We start from the raw sequence: 20,434 nt of genomic DNA, 5'->3' as shown, positions 1-20,434 counted from the left end.
GGCTTTCATCTGTAGCTCAGATGTTTTGTTTTATGGCTTACCAAACAAAGAGACAATAAAATCAAGAATAAAAGACATTCCCATATCTGCCAGAAGTGTTGAACGACGCATCGAAGAAATGGCTGAAAACGTAAGAGCGCAGCAGACAGGCGGTTTGAAAGAAGCCATGGTATTTAGCGTTGCACTTGATGAGAGTGTGGATGTAAATGACATACCACGTTTGGCAGTCGTGACAAGATACGGTGATGTGACTGTAAGAGAGGAACTATGTTGCTTAAAGCCAATGCCTGAAACAACAAAAGGTGAGGACATAGCCAGAGTTTTTCTGGATCATTTTGAGGAGCGAGGGATTAACATTAGCAAGATTTTTGCAGTGACAACAGATGGTGCCCCCGCCATGGTCGGGAAACAGCGGGGAGCAGTCACATTAATCGAGGAACAAGTTGGTCACCCCATTATGAAACTTCACTGCATAATACACCAAGAAAATCTTTGTGCAAAAATGTCAAATTCAGATCTTAATGAGGTTATGGCTACAGTGGTGAAAGTTGTTAACTTCATAGTTAAGCGATCTGCTCTAACACACCGACAGTTCACATCTCTGCTCGAGGAAATGAACTGCGCATATAAAGATATCCCTCTCCACACAGCAGTCAGGTGGCTAAGCTGCGGGAAAGTTTTGGAGCGGTTTGTCAGCTGCTTTGATGCTATAAAGGCCTTCCTGGCTGAAAAAGGCCAAGACTATCCCGAACTGCAGGACGAGGAATGGGTTGTGAAACTTATGTTTCTCACGGACATTACGGGACACCTAAACGAGCTAAATCTCCGCCTGCAAGGTGCAGGGCAAACAGTTTTGGACATGTATGACACATGGGCTGCTTTTGTTGGAAAGCTGACAATTTTTTCAAGCGACATTGCCACCTCCACTTTCCGCTACTTCAGACACTTAAGGGAGCTGTCCACGGAGCACAGCATCAGCACCGCTGAAATATGCAAATACATCAGCGGGCTTGAGTCGGAGTTTACAACAAGATTTCAGGAATTTCAGAAGTATGGGCCCATGTTCTCATTCTTGATTAAACCCGACAGCTTTGATGGACATGAACTGGATTTAGCTCTGATGGATTGGCTGGATATACAGAACGTGGAAATGGAGCTGATTGAGCTGAAGACTTCAACACTGTGGGTGACGAAGTTTGCAGAGCTACGGAAACAGCTGGAAACAGCCGCAAGGCATGATCACGGGACTTGCATCTTCACCTGCTGGATATCTGTACCTAGGGATGGGAATTGATAAGAATTTAACGATTCCGATTCCATTATCGATATTGCTTATCGATCCGATTCCTTATCGATTCTCTTATCGATTCTTATTGGGTGAGGGAATAAGTACAAATTTGTTTGTATTAACTCGCTTTAATATCTGATCAGAAGACACAGCACAGAGTATACACAAATTATGTGTAGCAACCTCAGAACAAACCTAAAAGTAGGTGAGCTACTTCTCAAAGTAAAGTCCAGGGACCTATAGCCTAGGGCAGTGTTTCTCAACCTGTGTGCCTTGAAAGATTATCAAGAAGAGTGCCTTAGGATTAGGAAATTGACAATTTTCACATTCATTGGTCCGGACAAAAAAATAAATAAAACTGCCATTTATGTGCCATAAAAACTAAAAACACAGACTGAAAACAGTTTAGGAAGAGCTTGTGTCTTTTGGAATATTAACAGTGCTCATTTGGATTAGGCTATTGAGTTACTAAAACAATCTTTGTCAAATAATACACGGGTTTTCTTCACATTTTGAACGTTTTTGTTTCCATTTGTTTAATTTCAAGATCTGATGTGACTTATCCATTGTTGTTTTTACAGCTACAAAGCTGGGAGCATTAAATGATATTCAGTCACATTATACACGCTTTTAACATTAAATAAAGCACAAAAATAGTACCTGATATTATCATTGCCACACTTTGAGATTGTTGTTCCAGCGCGACGTCGCAGTAAAATAGGATCCGTTTCAAATAGAATCGTCGCGTGTCGCGGCTGGTTAAACTTTGATTAACATGGAAAATGATACTTTTTATCGCGTGTCGCGCCGTCGCGTCGCATGTAGTTAGGACGCGGTCAGAGCGCTTCTGCCTCGATGCCATGTTTGCTCATAGTGTTTGCTACGTTCTGAACCAAAACAACGCAGCACGTGTGTGACGTCGTGTCACATTTGAACGAGCGGAACCGATAAGCGGAATCGTTAAGCAGGCATGCTAACGGTTCCAAGGAATCGATTCACTGGGCACCGGTTCTGAAGAAGAACCGGTTCTCGGTTCCCATCCCTATCTGTACCAGATAAGTTTTGCTGTCTCAGGAAGATTGCATTGGCTTTGCTGACAGTCTTCGGATCAACATATATCTGTGAGCAGATATTCTCACATATGAAGAGCGTGCTCAGCCCCTCCCCGCAGTCGTTTGACAACTGACCACTCCGAAGCTTGTGTGCAACTTAAAGTGACTAAATACGAACCCCAAATTATGGAGCTCAGCAAAGAAAAGCAGGGCCAGGGATCACATTGACTGGTAAGCATCTGTTTAATGTAGCACACATGACTTTACATACAAGGGCTCTGTCCCAGTCTCTTTTTTCATGTCAGATGTGTTTTCATGGCAGCATTCTTGTATATAGTGTTTGTTACACTTAATTCTCCCTTTGTGACATTTGCTGCTATGCAACCTTTTTGAAATGAGGTAATATGCAAGCAGTATGCAAAATGGGAACTGCATATACATGTAAAAAAAAAAAATACACAGCATTATTGTATAGTTCTCATATGTCTGTTACTTTTAATTCTCCTGTTTTGACATTTACTGCCATTATAACTGAGTGAAATTTAAGATGTTAAAAAAGAAATGAAGGTGTAAAAAAGGTGTAATGTTGGTAAGGTTAATGATTTCAACTCAGATGTTGATATTTTTATAAGGATGGCAGCCTTGTATCATACTCCGTTTATATTTACAATGTCCTGGTTATGGGAACTAAATGTTATCAAATGTTGCAATGGAATAAAACTACAGATTCCCTGGATATTAAACTTTTGATGTGATGTCATAATTAAACCTAATGTTAACATGGCACACTAATAGACAAGAAATTTTGAAAAGGGCACTTCATATCAAAAAGGTTGCCGACCCCTGCTGTAGATGGTTCGCACTCTGAAAAAACTAGACAAAGTCTTTAACAAAAAGAATCAATAATTTTATTAGAGCAAGAGCAGACGTTTCAGCCATCCAGCTATTCTCAATGCTCATAATGCCTATAAGCCTATTAATAAAAATAACTTGAATCAGACCATCCTTTCAGAAACAGCAGTAATGTCACGACGGGCCAGCATAAAAACACGCAGTGAACTTTACAACATAAAAAGTGGGCAGAATAACACAGATAACAGCCTGGTAGATGATGCCACACATAAAATAAGAAACAACAACAGGTCTCATAAAACTCGTTAAAAGAGTTGCTACACCCGAACCAAAATAATTCGAACCATCCTTTCAGAAACAGCAGTAATGCCACGGCGGGCCAGCATAAAAAACACACAGCGCTACCTGAGCTCTAAACCAGGCGGAGTCTTCTGGGCTTTGAGTTGAAAACGCTGATTATGTCATCATCATAATCCGAACTGTCAATAAGTTTTCTTTCAAAGGACAGAAGTGCCAAGTTGTTCAGGCGTCCAGTCAGCATGGATGACCTCAGGCGCGTTTGGATCCTGTTTGTTGCGGAGAAAAGTCTCTCTACGCTGCAGGATGTTAAATCGGCAAGGTTTGTGAAATTAAATGTTTATTACAGGCGCGGATTTATGGGTGGGCCTGGGTGGGCACTGGTGGCCCACCCAATCAGATTAATAAAAACAATTTAATTTTTTAATTTTAATAATAACGAATTAATAAATCATTTCATTTTAATACTTTCCTGAGGACATTTATGTACAGTAGCTACGAAAAATAGCTACAAAATAAAAATATTATGTCTGCATATCACGTGTCAGTCCAGTGATGCTATCACGCAACACCGCGGGCGCGGGCGCGTTTCAGTCCTAAAGTTTTCCGCGGCAAACTAACTGAGCTATGGCTAAACAGCTATCATTGACACACTTTTTCTAAAAACACGTCTAGATGATGATATACTTCTGGATCATGTCATAACGTTACCTGAGAAGGAGGAGGATGGTCGTGAGACACTTAACGTTAGTGGCTTATTTTCATCAAGTCATGCTAGCGTTAATGTTAGCATGAAGGCTGACACTGCACTCCACCACCACAAGCATCCAAAGAGACAACCGCTACGCCATCGGATCTATCGGCATTGGAGGAACCTGCCACTCAGCCAAAGCTGTCAACATTTCCATCTACTATCATAAGTGGAAAACCACGCTCATTCAACAGCAACTGGTATGAGAAATTCAAATGTATTGAATACAGCAAAGAACTTGCTTTTATTAAAGATGGCTACAAGAACTGGAAACGTCTCAGAGAAGCCTGCAACAAACATGAAGCAAGCAAGCCCCATGCTATGGCGTTAACTAAGCAAAAATCATACATGGTCAGTCATGCACCGCAAAGCCACGGGACAGTTTTGAACCAGCTGCACGGTGACACCCCGTCATTTGTGGAGCGAAACAGGGAGCATATTAAAGTTGTGTTGGACATTGCCATGTTATGTGCCAAGCTGGAAATACCACTCAGAGGCCACAGAGTAACCGAGGATGCACTTAATAAAGGTAATTTCTTAGAGCTCTTCAAGTTCATGTCAAAATATGCTCCAGAAATTGAAAATCGACTGAACGAGCTGCCCCGAAAATGCCACATCCATGCGCCACCACATCCAGGATGAGCTACTCCGATCCTAGGATCGATCCTACTCCGTAAAATAAAGACTGAACTGCATGGGCAATATTTTGCCATACTTGCGGATGAGTATAAGGATTTAGCTAAACGTGAGCTGGTTGCAGTGTGTGTGCGATTCATACATGGAGGAATCATCAAAGAGCGGGCGGTGGGCTTTGTTGAGGCCGCAGATCTGTCAGCGCAAGGGATATCACAGAAAATCCTGGAGGTCCTTCAACCACTGGAACTGGATCCTGCTCTCTGCGTCGGTTTCTGTTTCGATGGAGCATCTGTCATGTCGGGGCACAAGGGAGGAGTACAGTTTATTTTGAAAGGAACATTTCCTAAAGCCATCTATGTGCATTGCAATTCTCATCGGCTAAACTTAGTGCTTTGCACCGCCGCTAATGCGTCCGGACATGTGAGTACTTTTTTTGACACTGTGAATCAAATACACAGCTTCTTTACTGGAGCCCATCGGCACTCTTGTTTGATGGAGGTACAAAAGGAGATGCATCCCAACCGCCAGGTTATGGAGCTGGAGCGTTTGTGTGATACCAGATGGAGCTCAAAATCAGGGTCAGTGCATAAGATTTTGCAGTTGCTTGATGTACTGTTGGAGACTCTGGCTGGATTTTCCGAAACTAGTGGACAAAGTAAAATCGAAGCAGACCAGCTGTTGCAACAGGTGCAGACGAAAAAGTTTGTTTTCATGCTTTTAACGTTTTGCAAACTGTTTGAAAACAGCGATTTTGCCACCAAGGGGCTGCAGAGTTCAACGCTATGTGTGACGGACTGTATTTCACTGAAACACTTAAAGCTGCATATGCAACTTTCCAAGAGGATTCAAAGGGTGACTTTGTTGAAGTGCTCAGACTGACAGAAGAGCTGATGGAAAAGCACGAGATAGCTAACTGGGACGTGGTTGCTTCTCGTGAACGCAAGCTGCCTTCAAAGTTTCATGACTCTGTTGTCACTACACCGCTGGGCAAGACCTCGGCTGTCAGAAGCAATGAGGATTTAAAGGCCCTGTGGAACTGCATCATTGATCGACAGATAACAGAGTTAAACTGCAGGTTTAAAGACGACACCTACGGTGTAATGAGAGCCTCTGCCTCTTTCACACCTGGATCTGCCACTTTTGGAGTGAAAAACATTTTAAATGATCCATGTGCTTTGTATGGCATTGGCATTCCTGATGCTGAACATGCTGTATTCATCCAGCACATCAGACGGAAAATGGAGAACTTCCCCACATTAATGGAAATACTGGATAGCTGCCCTGCCGACATTTTCCCCAACATCAATGGTTTGTTGAGGGCCATCATAACACTGCCTTTAACCGAATCCAGTGGTCAGGTGTTCTGAAGTGTGCTTTTGTAGCCAGCATGAGCGCGTGACGGACAGTGTGAAGTAGGGTGCTTTCACACTAGCACTTTTTTTTTTTTTTTTTTAATGCCAGTCACATACAAATGATAGATTTTAACAAAAAAAATACAGACAATATTCAAAATTCAACATTACAAAAAAAAGAAAAAAAAAGTGCAAATTAAAATAAATTACACAAGAAAAAAAAAATAATATAAAAAAAAAGAAAAAAAGTATGAGATCGTCAAATAAATAACCTAAAAGCTTCACACAAAGACCCAGTACGTTTTGCTTTTCTGTTTTTCAACCCAAGAAGTAACTCAATATAACTCTTCATTTCTATCCGAAACAACAAACAATTAGGTTTTTCTCTAGCCCATTTTTGCTTATGAATATGGTATTTTCCCATTATCAAACAGAGATTAATAATGAATGCCACATCTGGTGACAGTCTTTGCCCATTAAAATAAAAAAAAAACATTTTTCAGAAAAACAAACTTTCATCTCTAAACATTTATAAAGAAAACATTCCAAATCTACCCAAAACATTCTGCTGTAAATTCCTCCTCAGTGCCACAGAAATCACATTCAACATCTACATCAGCACAAAACCGAAGAAAAAGAGGTTTAACTGGGTACACCAGATGAAGTATCTTAAAGGGGGGGTTAAATGCTCATTTTCACTCAATCTCCTGATAATCTTGAGTACCTATAGAGTAGTATTGCATCCTTCATATCTCCAAAAAGTCTTTAGTTTTATTATATTTATAAAAGACAGATAGGCTGTACTGAGTTTTTCCGGAAAAAAACGAACGTCTGGAGGCGGGCCGTGTGGGCTGCGTGTGGGCGAAGCTAATAGCTGATAGCGCTGATAGCTAACAACAACACACAGAGACATTTGAAGTTTACTCACCGGACCGCGAACCTTTATCATTGTGACTGCTCGATCCTTAAGCATTAGACGATCTGCAAATCTGTCGATCTGGGCTTTGTTTATAAAACATTCATCTTCGAAATGCAGGGAACAAACAGTCTACACAATTCGTTTTTGCAGATAAAATCCGCATCCACTGTTCCCTACGCTGGGTTCTTTGGGAAGCTGAACATGATGGTAAGCTTTCCCTCACATCCAAAAACACACTTTGGAGACACTATATGTAGCGCTGCCGATGATTTCCTGTTGAAGCGCGTTGATGTGCGCAGTCTCGCCCTTCTATGGTCGACGTGTGCGCGGGCGAGTTTTTCCGGGAGAAATGCTCATATAAGGAGTTCCACTCTGGTCTACGTCATTAAATCCACAATCGGAAAAAAATCAGCCGAAACTTGTACCAACCCGGAAGTAAGATTTTCGGCACAGAAATTCTCCGTTATTCGTCCAAAATATTTTTTAAAACTTTGGCCATGTTAAGAATGAGAATCCATCTCTTTAACACTGTAAACAACTCTGAATACATGAAACACCATTGTACCCCCCTTTAAAATGTACTTCTCTCACCTTATTTGTTATGCAATATTTTTTTGGCAGCAACCATGCATATTTCCAGTCAATGCACTCAACTTTAGAAAGCCTATGTTTTAGAAGGTATTGGGCTGTATTCAATAAGTAACTTCCTAATAAAGTAATTATTCCATCTTTTATCATCAATATTAACTCCTTTAATTGCAACATCAGATCTGAAACTCACAGTCTCCTTATTCAAATTTCCTTTAAACAGACATTTTAAACCAGATGGTATAGCATCCAACACTATATAATATTCTTTTGGGATTATTGGAATATTATACTTTTGAAGAAATTCTACATATGTATACAGGTGCCCATTTTCATTACTGTTTAACAAATATGATGCCATTATCAACCCATTTTTGAAAAAACAAAGTTTTATGCTTAAACGTTATATACCGGTTATTCCAAATTATACATTTGTTTGGAGAAAAATTATGTTTGTAGATAAGCATCCACGAGAGTAGCACCTGCATGTGAAAATTACTTAGTCTAACGGGAATCTTACTGATTTCAAAGTTGCATTGCAACAGAAAAGCAACCCCACCCATCTTTTCAAAAAGTAGATTAGGAATTAAATACCAAATTTTATTTTTGTATTGAAAGTAATGCTTGAGCCATCTATTTTTTTTTTATTGTATTTGAAGTGCTGAAGTCAAGCACATTTAAACCTCCATTACCAACCGAATTAGTTAAGGTATCTTTTTTAATGAGATCTATTTCTCCAAATGAAATTGAAAAGATTTTTATCGACTTCTTTAATTATGTTATCAGGGACTTCCAGTGAAAAAGCAGGATAGAGCAGACGAGATAAACATTCAGTTTTTGATAAAAGAATTCTACCATTATTTAAACAATCAATCACACTTTTAATTTATAATGAATCGCGAACAAACATTGTTGTATCATCTGCTAATTGACTGCATTTTATTTCTCTTTCTAAAATCCTGATGCTATTAAAATTAAAAAATTTAATATAAAGAGTCATTGTCTGAGTTACAAGTAAAAACAAAAAAGGTGATATTCCGCCCAAGCTGCCTTATGCCTCTTTCTAAAAGAAATCTGGGGGTAGTACCACTTGCAAGTTTTACTGAGCTATTACACCCATTATATAACGTACAAATGGCCCTTTTAAAGAAATTACCAAAGCCAAAAAAATCTAAAGTCTCAAACATAAAATTGTGGTTAACAGTGTCGAATGCTTTATAAAAATCTACAAAAAAAATAAAACTTTCACTATCAATCTACTCATTATAATCAATTAAATCTAGGACCAAACGAATGTTATTACTTGTATGTCTGCCCTTCATGAATCCTGATTGGCAATCTTCTATAATTTGTTCTAAGCATTTTTTCAATCTTTCTGCAAAAATAATAGCAAATACCTTAAAGGTCCCGTTCTATGTGATCCCATGTTTCAAACTTTAGTTAGTGTGTAATGTTGTTGTTAGAGTATAAATAATATCTGTAAAATTATAAAGCTCAAAGTTCAATGCCAAGCGAGATATTTTATTTAACAGAAGTTGACTACAAAAAACGGCTCGATTGGACTACACCCCTCTACTTCCTTCATTAGTGACGTCACCAGAACCGTGTTTAGACTAAGCTCCGCCCACAGGAACACAGGCGTATTGATGGCGAAATGTCAACAGACGGTTGATGTTTATCTATAATCGGATACCGCAAAAGTTTAATTCGAAGTTGTTAGTTTGCTCTGTCCATTTCACCACGGACTGTTTTTCTAACCTGGGATAAATAATATCAAGCAGGGAAATAACCTTCTCTCAGCGTTTCATACTGACGAAGGGGGCAATTTCAACTATATTCCAGCAAGCGGTAAGTAGTGATTTAATATGGAAGTAGCGATCACTCTTCACATCGTTTCTCTTAGTAGGATGAAAATAATCTTACTTAAACTGTGATTAATATACAGAAAGCGATCAAAGAACAATCCCTTTCCAGTCGCCCAAGCTGTCAATCACACAGCGCGATCGAGTTTATATGCACATTTGCCAAAACTCGTTATGAAATCAATGACGCTGTTACACTGCACAACAAAGCTCTTACTGTATTTATATCCCTCATGTTTGCATTGGTGAAATCATTAGTGAGAGTGCAGAAACTGCGTTGCAATGATAAGATCTTTCACGAGATCAACAGACTGTCATCTGCTCAATGCTCATCATCACTGCAACCTTTTATGTGATGGGAATAGATCTAAATACTTAAAAAACTTCTCACGATTCGTTAATCCAGATAGCTGTAATAGTAAAAACGTATAATAGCTGTAATAGTAAAAGTTTTCCAGATAGTTCCACATGTAATGCCAGATATTTCATATGCAAGCATGTCAGCCAATCACAGCAGAGGGCGTTTACACTGAAGTCTCACAGCAGCCAATCACAGCAGAGGGCGTTTACACTGAAGTCTCACAGCAGACACGCCCCTTCAAACAGAGTGTTCAAATCAGGCAATGAAATCAGGCTAGGAAATATGACTTTTATTTCTAAATTATAACAATTTTTGATCTAAAAAACATACTAACATTATAAGGGCACCCCTGGAAACATTATAAAATAATAAAAATAATCCATGGAATGGGACCTTTAATATCGTTATTAAGTAATGTAATCGGTCTCCAGTTGTCGATAAGGGTAGTGTCCTTATTAGCTTTTGGTATCAAACTAATCAATCCCTGGCGTAATGATGGAGGTAACTCGCCACGTTCTATAGCTTCATTAAACACACATAATAAAAATGTAGATAATTGTTCTTGAAATTCCTTGTAAAATTCGCTAATCAAACCGTCGTTACCAGGAGATTTATTATCTTTAAGTTTACTGATCCCAGATCTAACTTCATCTATAGAAATATCTTTGTCGCATAATATCATACAATCCTGATCTATACATTTGGCATTTGCTTTAATGCTATCTAGAAATTGTCTTATGTTGCCATCAACCTCTTTGCTATATAACGTCTGATAAAAGGTTGATATATAATTAGAAATTTTAACAGGGTCTTCAGATATCTCCTCATTTGTATTTAGTTTTAATAGAGAATTCAGCTCAGTGTTTCTCTTTTCTAAGTTAAAAAAAAATATCTGGAGTTTTTCTCCCCTTCTTCAAGCCATTTCCCTCTAGACCTTACAAATGCCCCTTTGGCTTTATATTCATAAATCTCGTCTAACTCTAACTGTAATTCAGATAACCTGAGTTTGTCCTGTTGATTCGTTACATTATTACTTGTCAAATTAAAGCTGCCGTCGGCAATATATTTTTGATCATATTCAGTGAAATCGACACTATAATCCGACAGAACAACATAAATAAGGTGGATTTAGAAAAACAAGTAATAAAAACTCAGTGAGTGTTTTAGCGCAATTTTCTGACGTCATGGGATCACAACACTAAGAGATAGTAAATCTTTTTATGTTTTTTTTTTTGTTTTTTTTTTTGTGCGTTCCCGAGATTAGACCTTCCTTAACATAATGCCGAAAACCCGAAGTCTCTAGGTGGTCTGGTTGAGGAGGAGATAGAAGTGCAAGATTGGTGCGCACAGACAGAACAGAAATCATGAGTTAACAATCGCAATTTTGTCCGTTGGAAAATTGCGCTAAAAACCCAGAGCTTCTAACTCCACCTGGAGCGTGTTATTTGTTTTGCAAAAATCCACCGCTCCCGGCTCATCGGGTCCAGTCAGCGCAGGGGGGTGTGAGATCTGACTGTCAATCACAGGTCGTGCACACACCACAGATCCCACACCCCCCTCGCGCACGTTACAATATCACATGCACATGCCTGAAGTTTGCCTGAAGATTGTACGAAGCGTGATGGCGGAGAGAAAATCTACTAACAAGCTTCCAATTCCTCGGTTATTGCTATCTATGGATAGATTAGCCAGGGCAGCCTACCTCCGAGTCCATGGTGTTAATCGATGCTAAAGAAAAGGTACACACGCACAGTGACGCACTGGCGAGCACGACCTCGATGGGACGGTGCTAGCTGGTAGTGGGGGAGGGGTATGAGAGTTGTAAACATTCATAATTTTGGCTAAGTCGACCCAATTTGCCAGACTTGCCGACTGCAGCTTTAAGAGTTTGAAAGCATTAACTTTGTTAGTCGGGACAAATGACAATCCAGGGCTTTTAAAGCATCAAACTAAGGAGAAGTGAGGGAATAATCAGAGATGTTGATTACCGACAGTTCTGGTTGCGGCTCTTCCGTGTCTCCATATCCCACTCCCTCGTCTGTCTGGGTGGGTGACGTGCACCTCTTCCTCTACACCCTCCTTGTTTTTTTTAACCTGCCCGGTCCTCGGATAAAAAAGCCTCATCTGCCCAGGATGTACCCACGTCACTATTTGTGCTCTCCTCGCTGGTAAGGAGAAGGTCCTTGTGTTGACCAAATCGGACACCTCCCCGATGTGAAGCGTATTCACCTTTCTGTATGAGGGGTCTCTGTCTCCAGTAGCGTCGCTCACTGGTTGTCCAATTGTAGACTATATCTCTTTTGTAATCCTCTGCATCCCTCTGAAATTTCTTGATTTTATAGGCTTTCAAGTTCATCCTCAAACTTTATTAGTTCTTCCTTTAGTGCAGTCTCCATGGCAGTAAAATCCACTTTACTCATGATGTTGGTCTTAAGCATTGTCTTTGTTTCTTGTAACTGTTTTTTGACTTTCTCTGCATCTAGCTTGGTTTGTTCAATTATGAGTAAAGTCAAATCTAGTGAGCACTTGATCAAAATTTGTTCCCACTTCTTTTTAAATTCAGGATCGTGATTGCCCAGAGTCTGCTTTTTGTTTATTCTCAGACCTCTCTGGATTTGTTTGGTTTGCCAATATTCTGATAGAGCAATGCCGTGACACTTCAGGTGAATCTCCTTCTTCTCTAGATATGAAATCTTAGATCTCTCATTCACCAGATTTATTGTCTGATTAGCAGTTTGGCGATCATTGAAGACGGATTATTGTGAGATTATATTCTGGGCCTCCGAGTCTCAGAAGGAAAAATATACGGCTTGATTCAAGTGCTCACTCTGTCCATCCATAATGGTAAGGGAGGCGTGCAAAAGGAGGGGAAACTTCCTGCAGTGTTTAATATATGGGCCTATTCACGAAATTAAAAAAAAACAAACTAAATAATTACAGATTAACATAATGAAAGGAAAAGTTTTGCTGAGCTTCGCTTCATTGTGACGGGGTCCAAAGTTCACGGAAAGGAAACCGAGACAGCAGAAAACGGCATCGTGCTTGTTTTCTGTATTTTACAAAAGCTTTACAGTTTTGAGTCGTGTCTTGCTTCTATCCGTATGACCATAAATTACGGAACAATGTTCTTTAGAAGGACACAAATATCTGTGATCGCACACAACATATTCTAGCATTGCACATCGCAGATTGCAGCCTGTTCATTATCAATATAAAATAGTCAACCAAACATATAGAAAGTTAACCAAACCATGTCCATGCTCCAGAGGTAGCCCCTTGTTTAGGAACTGGTCCTTCTCCTGCTCGGAAACACCCGGTTCTGTCTCCTTCACTCGTTATGCTGTTATTCACGTTTATGCCTGCATCCCCATGGTGGTGTGTAAGATTGCAGTCGTCCAAATGATGAAAAAGTTTTTCCGTAAACAATGTATTTTGCGAAACCACAAAATAAACAAGAGAGCATAATATGAAACGATAGACTTTTTATTACGTCCATACGATATATATCGTCATATCGCACAACCCTACTACCAACCAGCAAGAATTCTGCCTCCCACAGATTGGCTATGTACATATGTGGAACACAGATTAGTCCTGTCACTTTAAGAAAGTACTCCTAATGTCAGCTCATATGTCAATAAAAGAAACCTGTCCTCAGAATCTGTATCTTCCATTCCATCCTCTCCACCACCATGGGTAAGTCCAAAGAGCTGTCACAGGACATCAGGGACAAGATTGGAGACCTGCACAAGGCTGGAATGGGCTGCAAGACCAATAGCAAGAAGCTTGGAGAGAAGGAGACTTTTGTTGGTATGATTATTCAGAAATGAAAGAAATAGAAAATGAAAAATCAACCGCCCTCGATCTGAAGCTCAATGCAAGGTCTCACCTCATGGGGTACGGATGATCATGAGAAAGGTGAGGAATCAGCCCAGAACTACACGGGAGGAGCTTGTTAATGATCTCAAGGCAGTTGCGACCACAGTCACCAAGCAGACCATTGGTAACGCACTACACCACAATGGATTGAAATCCTGCATTGCCCGCAAGGTCTTCCTGCTCAAGAAGGCACATGTACAGGACCGTCTAAAGTTTGCCAATGAACATCTCATGATTCAGAGAAGGCTTGGGAGAAAGTGCTGTGGTCAGATGAGACCAAAATGGAGCTCTTTGGCATCAACTTTACTCGTCGTGTTTGGAGGGGGAGAAATGCTGACTATGACCCCAAGAACACTATCTCTACAGTCAAGCACGGAGGTGGAAACATCATGCTCACATGCAAACAACTTTATGCTCTGGGGCTGTTTCTCTGTTAAGGGTACAGGACGACTTCACTTTAAGAATACCAATTTATAGTGTGCCACAAATACATCAGTTATACTAAAGTAGATATGAATAAATTGTGCTTAAAGGGATAGTTCACCTGAAAATTAAAATTAGCCCATGATTTACTCACCCTCAAGTCATCCTAGGTGTATATGACGTTCTACTTTCAGACAAACAATCAGAGTTATATTAAAAAATGACCTGGCTCTTCCCAGCTTTATAATGGCAGTGAATGGCTGTTTAGACATCAGTGTATGTGTGTGTAGCTCAAGACTTAGTGTTCACCATGGTCTCAATATGTAGGTGTGATTTAGATATCAGTATCAGTGTGTGAGCATCTGTGAGTGTGTGTGTATGTGTGAGTGTGCATGTGTGTGAGTGTGAGTGTGTAAGAGTGTGTGAGTGTTTATGTGAGTGTGCATAAGTGTATGTGCGTGTGTGTGTGTGTGTGTGTGTGTGTGTGAGAGAGAGAGAGTGTGTGTTTGCGTGAGTGTGTGTGTGTGTGTGTGTGTGTGTGTGTGTGTGTGAGTGTGTGAGTGTGTGTGTGTGTGAGTGCGTGTGTGCGAGTGTTTATGTGAGTGTACATAAGTATGTGTTTGAGTGTGTGTATGAGAGAGAGAGAGAGTGTGTGTTTGTGAGTGTGTGTGTGTGTGTGTGTGTGTGTGTGTATGTGTATGTGAGTGTGTGAGAGTGTTTATGTGTGCGTGCATGCTTGCGTGTGAGTGTGTGCATGCATGCACGTGAGTTTGTGTGTGCGTGCGTGCGTATGAGTGTGTGTGTGTGTGAGTGAGTGTGTGTGTGTGTGTGTGTGTGTGTGATGTGTAGACGTACATTTGTGTAGTCCTGCTGTAATCCAGATCTCTCCTCCATGATCCACACTAGAAAACAAACACAGTGACACAATCAATCATAGACGTAATGGGTTTAATACTGTACAAACTGTATATTCTCTTCGTGGAAGATTAATTTAAGGGATAGTTCACTTTAAACTGAAAATAAGCCCATGATTTACTCTCCCTCAAGGTGAGGGAACCTCATTCTAGGTGTATATGACATTCTTCTTTCAGATGAATACAATCAGAGTTATATTAAAAAATGTCCTGGCTCTTCCAAGCTTTCTAATGGCAGTGAATGGCTGTTTCTGTTTTGAAGTCCATAAAAGTGCATCTATCCATCATAAAAGTGCATCTATCCATCATAAAAGTGCATCTATCCATCATAAAAGTTCATCTATCCATTAAAAAAGTGCATCTATCCATCATAAAAGTGCACCTATCCATCATAAAAGTTCATCTATCCATTAAAAAAGTGCATCTATCCATCATAAACGTGCATCTATCCATCATAAAAGTTCATCTATCATCATAAAAGTTCATCTATCCATCATAAAAAGTGCATCTATCCATCATAAAAGTTAATCTATCCATTAAAAAAGTGCATCTATCATCATAAAAGTGCATCTATCCATCATAAAAGTGCATCTATCCATCATAAAAGTGCATCTATCCATCATAAAAGTGCATCTATCCATCATAAAAGTTCATCTATCCATCATAAAAAGTGCATCTATCCATCATAAAAGTTCATCTATCCATTAAAAAAGTGCATCTATCCATCATAAAAGTGCATCTATCCATCATAAAAGTGCATCTATCATCATAAAAGTACATCTGTCCATCATAAAAAGTGCATCTATCCATCATAAAAGTTCATCTATCATCATAAAAGTGTATCTATCCATTAAAAAAGTGCATCTATCCATCATAGAAGTGCATCTATCCATCATAAAAGTGCATCTATCATCATAAAAGTGCATCTATCCATCATAAAAGTGCATCTATCCATCATAAAAAGTGCATCTATCCATCATAAAAGTTCATCTATCCATCAAACATTGGCACAGTTGCACTTTATATTAAATTTTTTTTGCTTAATATTTGCTCTTTTGTATATTTGCACCATTGCCTTAAAAGGTATTCTATGTGTATTTTTGGTGCTCTTATATCCTTTATCGTTGTATGTTATATGTATGCACCTTCCTGCCAAAGTAAATTCCTTGTCTGTACAAACATTCATGGCGAATAAACCCCCATTCTGATTCTGATTCTGATAAAAGTGCATCTATCCATCATAAAAAGTGCATCTATCCATCATAAAAGTGCATCTATCCATCATAAAAGTGCATCTATCCATGATAAAAGTGCATCCATCCATCATAAAAGTGCATCCATCCATCATAAAAGCGCATCTATCCATGATAAAAGTGCATCTGTCCATCATAAAAGTGCATCTATCCATCATAAAAAGTGCATCCATCCATCATAAAAGTGCATCTATACATGAAAAAAGTGCATCTATCCATCATAAAAGTGTATCTATCATCATAAAAAGTGCATCTATCCATCATAAAAGTGCATTTATACATGAAAAAAGTGCATCTATCCATCATAAAAGTGCATCTGTCACGGATGGTCAAAAAGTAAAGCGAGGATTCGATTAAATAAACATAAATAAACTAAAGTTCATTTTTTAAAATAAATATTAAATAAACAAAACTACAAACAAAACTACCCTGTGGGGGAAAACAAGAGATTGCAGACGGAAACAGGAAACACAAGGGAAACATGGACATAGAAACAATGAACCAGCACAGGACTGCAAACACAGGGAGACTAAATAGGGAAGCAAACAAAAGAAGGTAACAAGGAAAGCAGGTGGGGCAAATGAATCGATAATCAGGTAACAAGATGGTAGGGGCTAGACAATTGACAGGAGAGCACATGGCACAAGGAAATACATGACAAGGCATGTGCTCACAACAAACCAGACTATATACAAACACATGACAAACCTGGAATGCCAGAGCTCTGTCACTAACCCAAGATGTAACCCAAACTGAAGTGACAGAACTCTGACAGCATCTATCCATCATAAAAGTGCATAAAAGATGACAACTAATGCTGCCCATTCGTTTGGTCGAAGCAGAATGGTTTAAAGATTTGATGAATTACGTTGAGCCCCAGTATAATGTCCCCTCACGCAAGACAGTCACGAGAAGAATAGAAGCTCTACATGAAAAGACTGCTTCTTCACTGAAAGACAGACTGTCAAAGTCAGCGAGGTCCATGTGTCCGTAGTGATAGCCATCCTCATTGTCTTTGACAGTCTGTCTTTCAGTGAGGATGGCTATCACTACGGACACATGGAGGATGGCTATCACTATGGACACATGGACCTCGCTGACCACTGAATCCTATATAACACTAACATTGCTGAATGGGAAATACATAGTGCATTAGGGGTGTCAAAATTAATCGTTTCTACGATGCATCGTGATGCAGATGAGGACGATTCTGTATCGGTTCAGAAATAGACCATAACCGATTATAATGTACTGACGCTTTTCTGAAGTCATTTGTCGCGTACGTGCTTTATCGCGGTAGCATAGGCTACAATGGCAGAGGGAGGTGAGATGCAAGTGCGAGAAAATTAAAAATGCTCCAACTACTTTAACCCTCTGGGGTCTGAGGTGTTTTTGGGGTCCTTGAGATGTTCTGACATGCCCTGACATTTGTGCTTTTTTCAGTTGCTTATAAACATATTAATGGCAAAAAAAATTACACACTATTTAGCACAAACAGGGCTACCATAATATGTGAGCAACAAGAATGTACATGTCTGCATTTTTGAGAGAATAATGTTTATGCATGGTTATTGAAAAAAATTAAAAATAAAGTTTCTGAAATAAGGCCATAAAACACATTCTAAATATGTGCCAATAAGACTTTTGTCTAATGGATGTCATCACCTAGTGTTTTTTCTTCAAAATGATGTGAAAATCTCCCTGCCTAATCATTCACATAACACAATACATTGATTTGAATTTTGCAAAGCACTTTCTGTTTGGAAAGGCAATATGTGGAGTGGGCGTCAACGATCATGCATATTTAGTGGTTCACACCTGAGGAGACAATGGGGCCTGCATACTTAATTAGCCATTCATTCAGGTGAGTCACTGAGCCACAGGAATGCAAGAGCAACAGTTGAAGCATCTCAATTCTTTTTTATTTTTCCACATATTGTGCTTGCAATTTGGCCTATAATATCCAAGGAAAACATGTCTAGTAATTGTGCAGTTAATTCTCATACTGTATTTTCAGTTTTGGAATATTTATCCTCTCCCCAAATTTGTCACTAATAAAACACAATAAAAATTATTTAAAGAAAAGGCTTATATTTACCTTTTAATAGTTTGTTTACATCTACCTTGTAAATATATTTTTTTATTAAAAAGGTTACAATTACAACAACAATTCAAGTGTAATCTTTATTTGTAAAAACTAAAGTATACATTTTATCATACATATTGCAAAGTTAAGGATTTGATTGATTATTTGATTACTTTATTTTTGACAAAACATACTATATTTAACATGAGCAAATATTGGCAAACAAAAGGTGGCAGATATTTTACAGTAAAAATGTATAATCTATCCAAAACTAATCAACGAAATGTTGTCTTTCATATGTCTGTAACATAGGTCTTTTATTTTTATTATAAGAAATATAAATGTTAATTTGCAGTTTAATACGTTGCTTATACAAATACATTTTATTTCAACATATTTCAGTCGATTTTTACTCAGTATAGCAATACAGTTTGCTAAAACCGAAACATTCATTCACAAACAGAAACGCCTGACTGTAACGTTGATTTTTATGAAATATTAGGGCATATAAATGTTAATTTTCAGTTTAATACGTTGCTTATACAAATAGCCTACATTTTATTTCAACATATTTCTGTCGATTTTTACTCAACTCAGTATAGCAATACAGTTTGCTAAAACATCATCATTCATTCACACAGAGACGCAATTTAAATTTAAACTGTCTTTTTGCGAGCTGTGATAAACAGCGCGCATCTCTGCGGCTGCCGTTCATTCATTCACAGAAACGCGATTGAATAGCACGTGCTCTCCGTGGGCGGGTTCACATTACCTTTGAATGAGCTCTAATTAGCTCGACTGGAATCGCTCTCTTTTAATACAGATTTCACAAGATGAGAATATTTGTTTTTTATATAAATTACCTAATTTAAAAGAAGAGAATTCAAGCTTCATGCCTGTGTGTCTGTATGCCTGTTTGACTGAGTATTCGCTGAGTTACAGTTCATTTTCGGACGCGTTTCAGAATGGTCTTCACTGACAGAGAGAAGGCAGAACTCGCATCACGTTTATTTTTCTTTATTTGGCAAAAAGCACAACACTTTGTTTTTATTGTGAGTATACACAAAAATAATACACATTTAACAGAATCGATTGATGTATGAAACTTGCTTGTAATATCAAAGTCAACAGAGCAAAATTAATTTCTTTTGAACTGAACTGGAAAAAAAGCGAGCTGGTATCGCCGGCGATACCGTCGACCCCAGGGGGTTAATACGTTGCTTATACAAATAGCCTACATTTTATTTCAACATATTTCAGTCGATTTTTACTCATCTCAGTATAGCAATACAGTTTGCTAAAACATCATCATTCATTCACACACGCGATTTAAATTTAAACTGTCTTTTGCGAGCTGTGGTAAACAGCGCGCATCTCTGCCGTTCATTCATTCATAAACAGAAACCTGATTCACGTGAGAAGGAAAAAAAACTTACTATGGCATTCCTCAGCTCGCTCCTCGATATACCCCCACTTCTGAGGTACATTTTCCATTATTATTATTCCTCACAGCGCTGCAAGACGGTGTAAACAAGTAATGATCTGAATAAACTTGTGTTTTCTCGAGCTGATATGGGGGCGTTTTTGCGCGGATTGCCTCAGCCATTTGCGTTTGAATAGCGCGCGCTCTCCATGGGCGTGTCACATTACATCTGAATGAGCTGTAATGAGGTCGACTGGAATCGCTCTCTTTTAATACAGATTTCACAAGATGAGAATATTTGTTTTTATATAAATTACTTCATTTAAAAGAAGAGAATTCAAGCTTCATGCCTGTGTGTCTGTATGCCTGTTTGACTGAGTATTCGCTGAGTTATTGTTCATTTTCGGACGCGTTTCAGAATGGACTACACTGGCAGAGAGAAGGCAGAACTCGCTTCGTGTTTATTTTTCTTTATTTGGCAAAAAGCACAACACTTTG

At 38.9% G+C, this 20,434-nt stretch overlaps 1 protein-coding gene across 1 annotated transcript in view; it reads right to left on the bottom strand.

The window, feature by feature from the left end:
• Nucleotides 1-20,434, bottom strand: part of LOC311082053 (uncharacterized protein) — a 127,726-nt gene that overhangs the window by 7,110 nt on the left and 100,182 nt on the right. Inside the window, exon 12 of the mRNA XM_084112797.1 lies at nucleotides 15,116-15,162. Coding sequence (XP_083968923.1) covers nucleotides 15,116-15,162 — 47 coding nt within the window. The remainder of the gene's footprint in view (nucleotides 1-15,115; nucleotides 15,163-20,434) is intronic.

The sequence above is a fragment of the Abramis brama genome (assembly GCF_963993115.1).
Source record: "Abramis brama genome assembly, chromosome: 4".
Taxonomy (NCBI): Eukaryota; Metazoa; Chordata; class Actinopteri; order Cypriniformes; family Leuciscidae; genus Abramis; species Abramis brama.
Note: the sequence above shows the minus strand (reverse complement) of the source record. Positions and strands in the feature narration are given on the sequence as shown.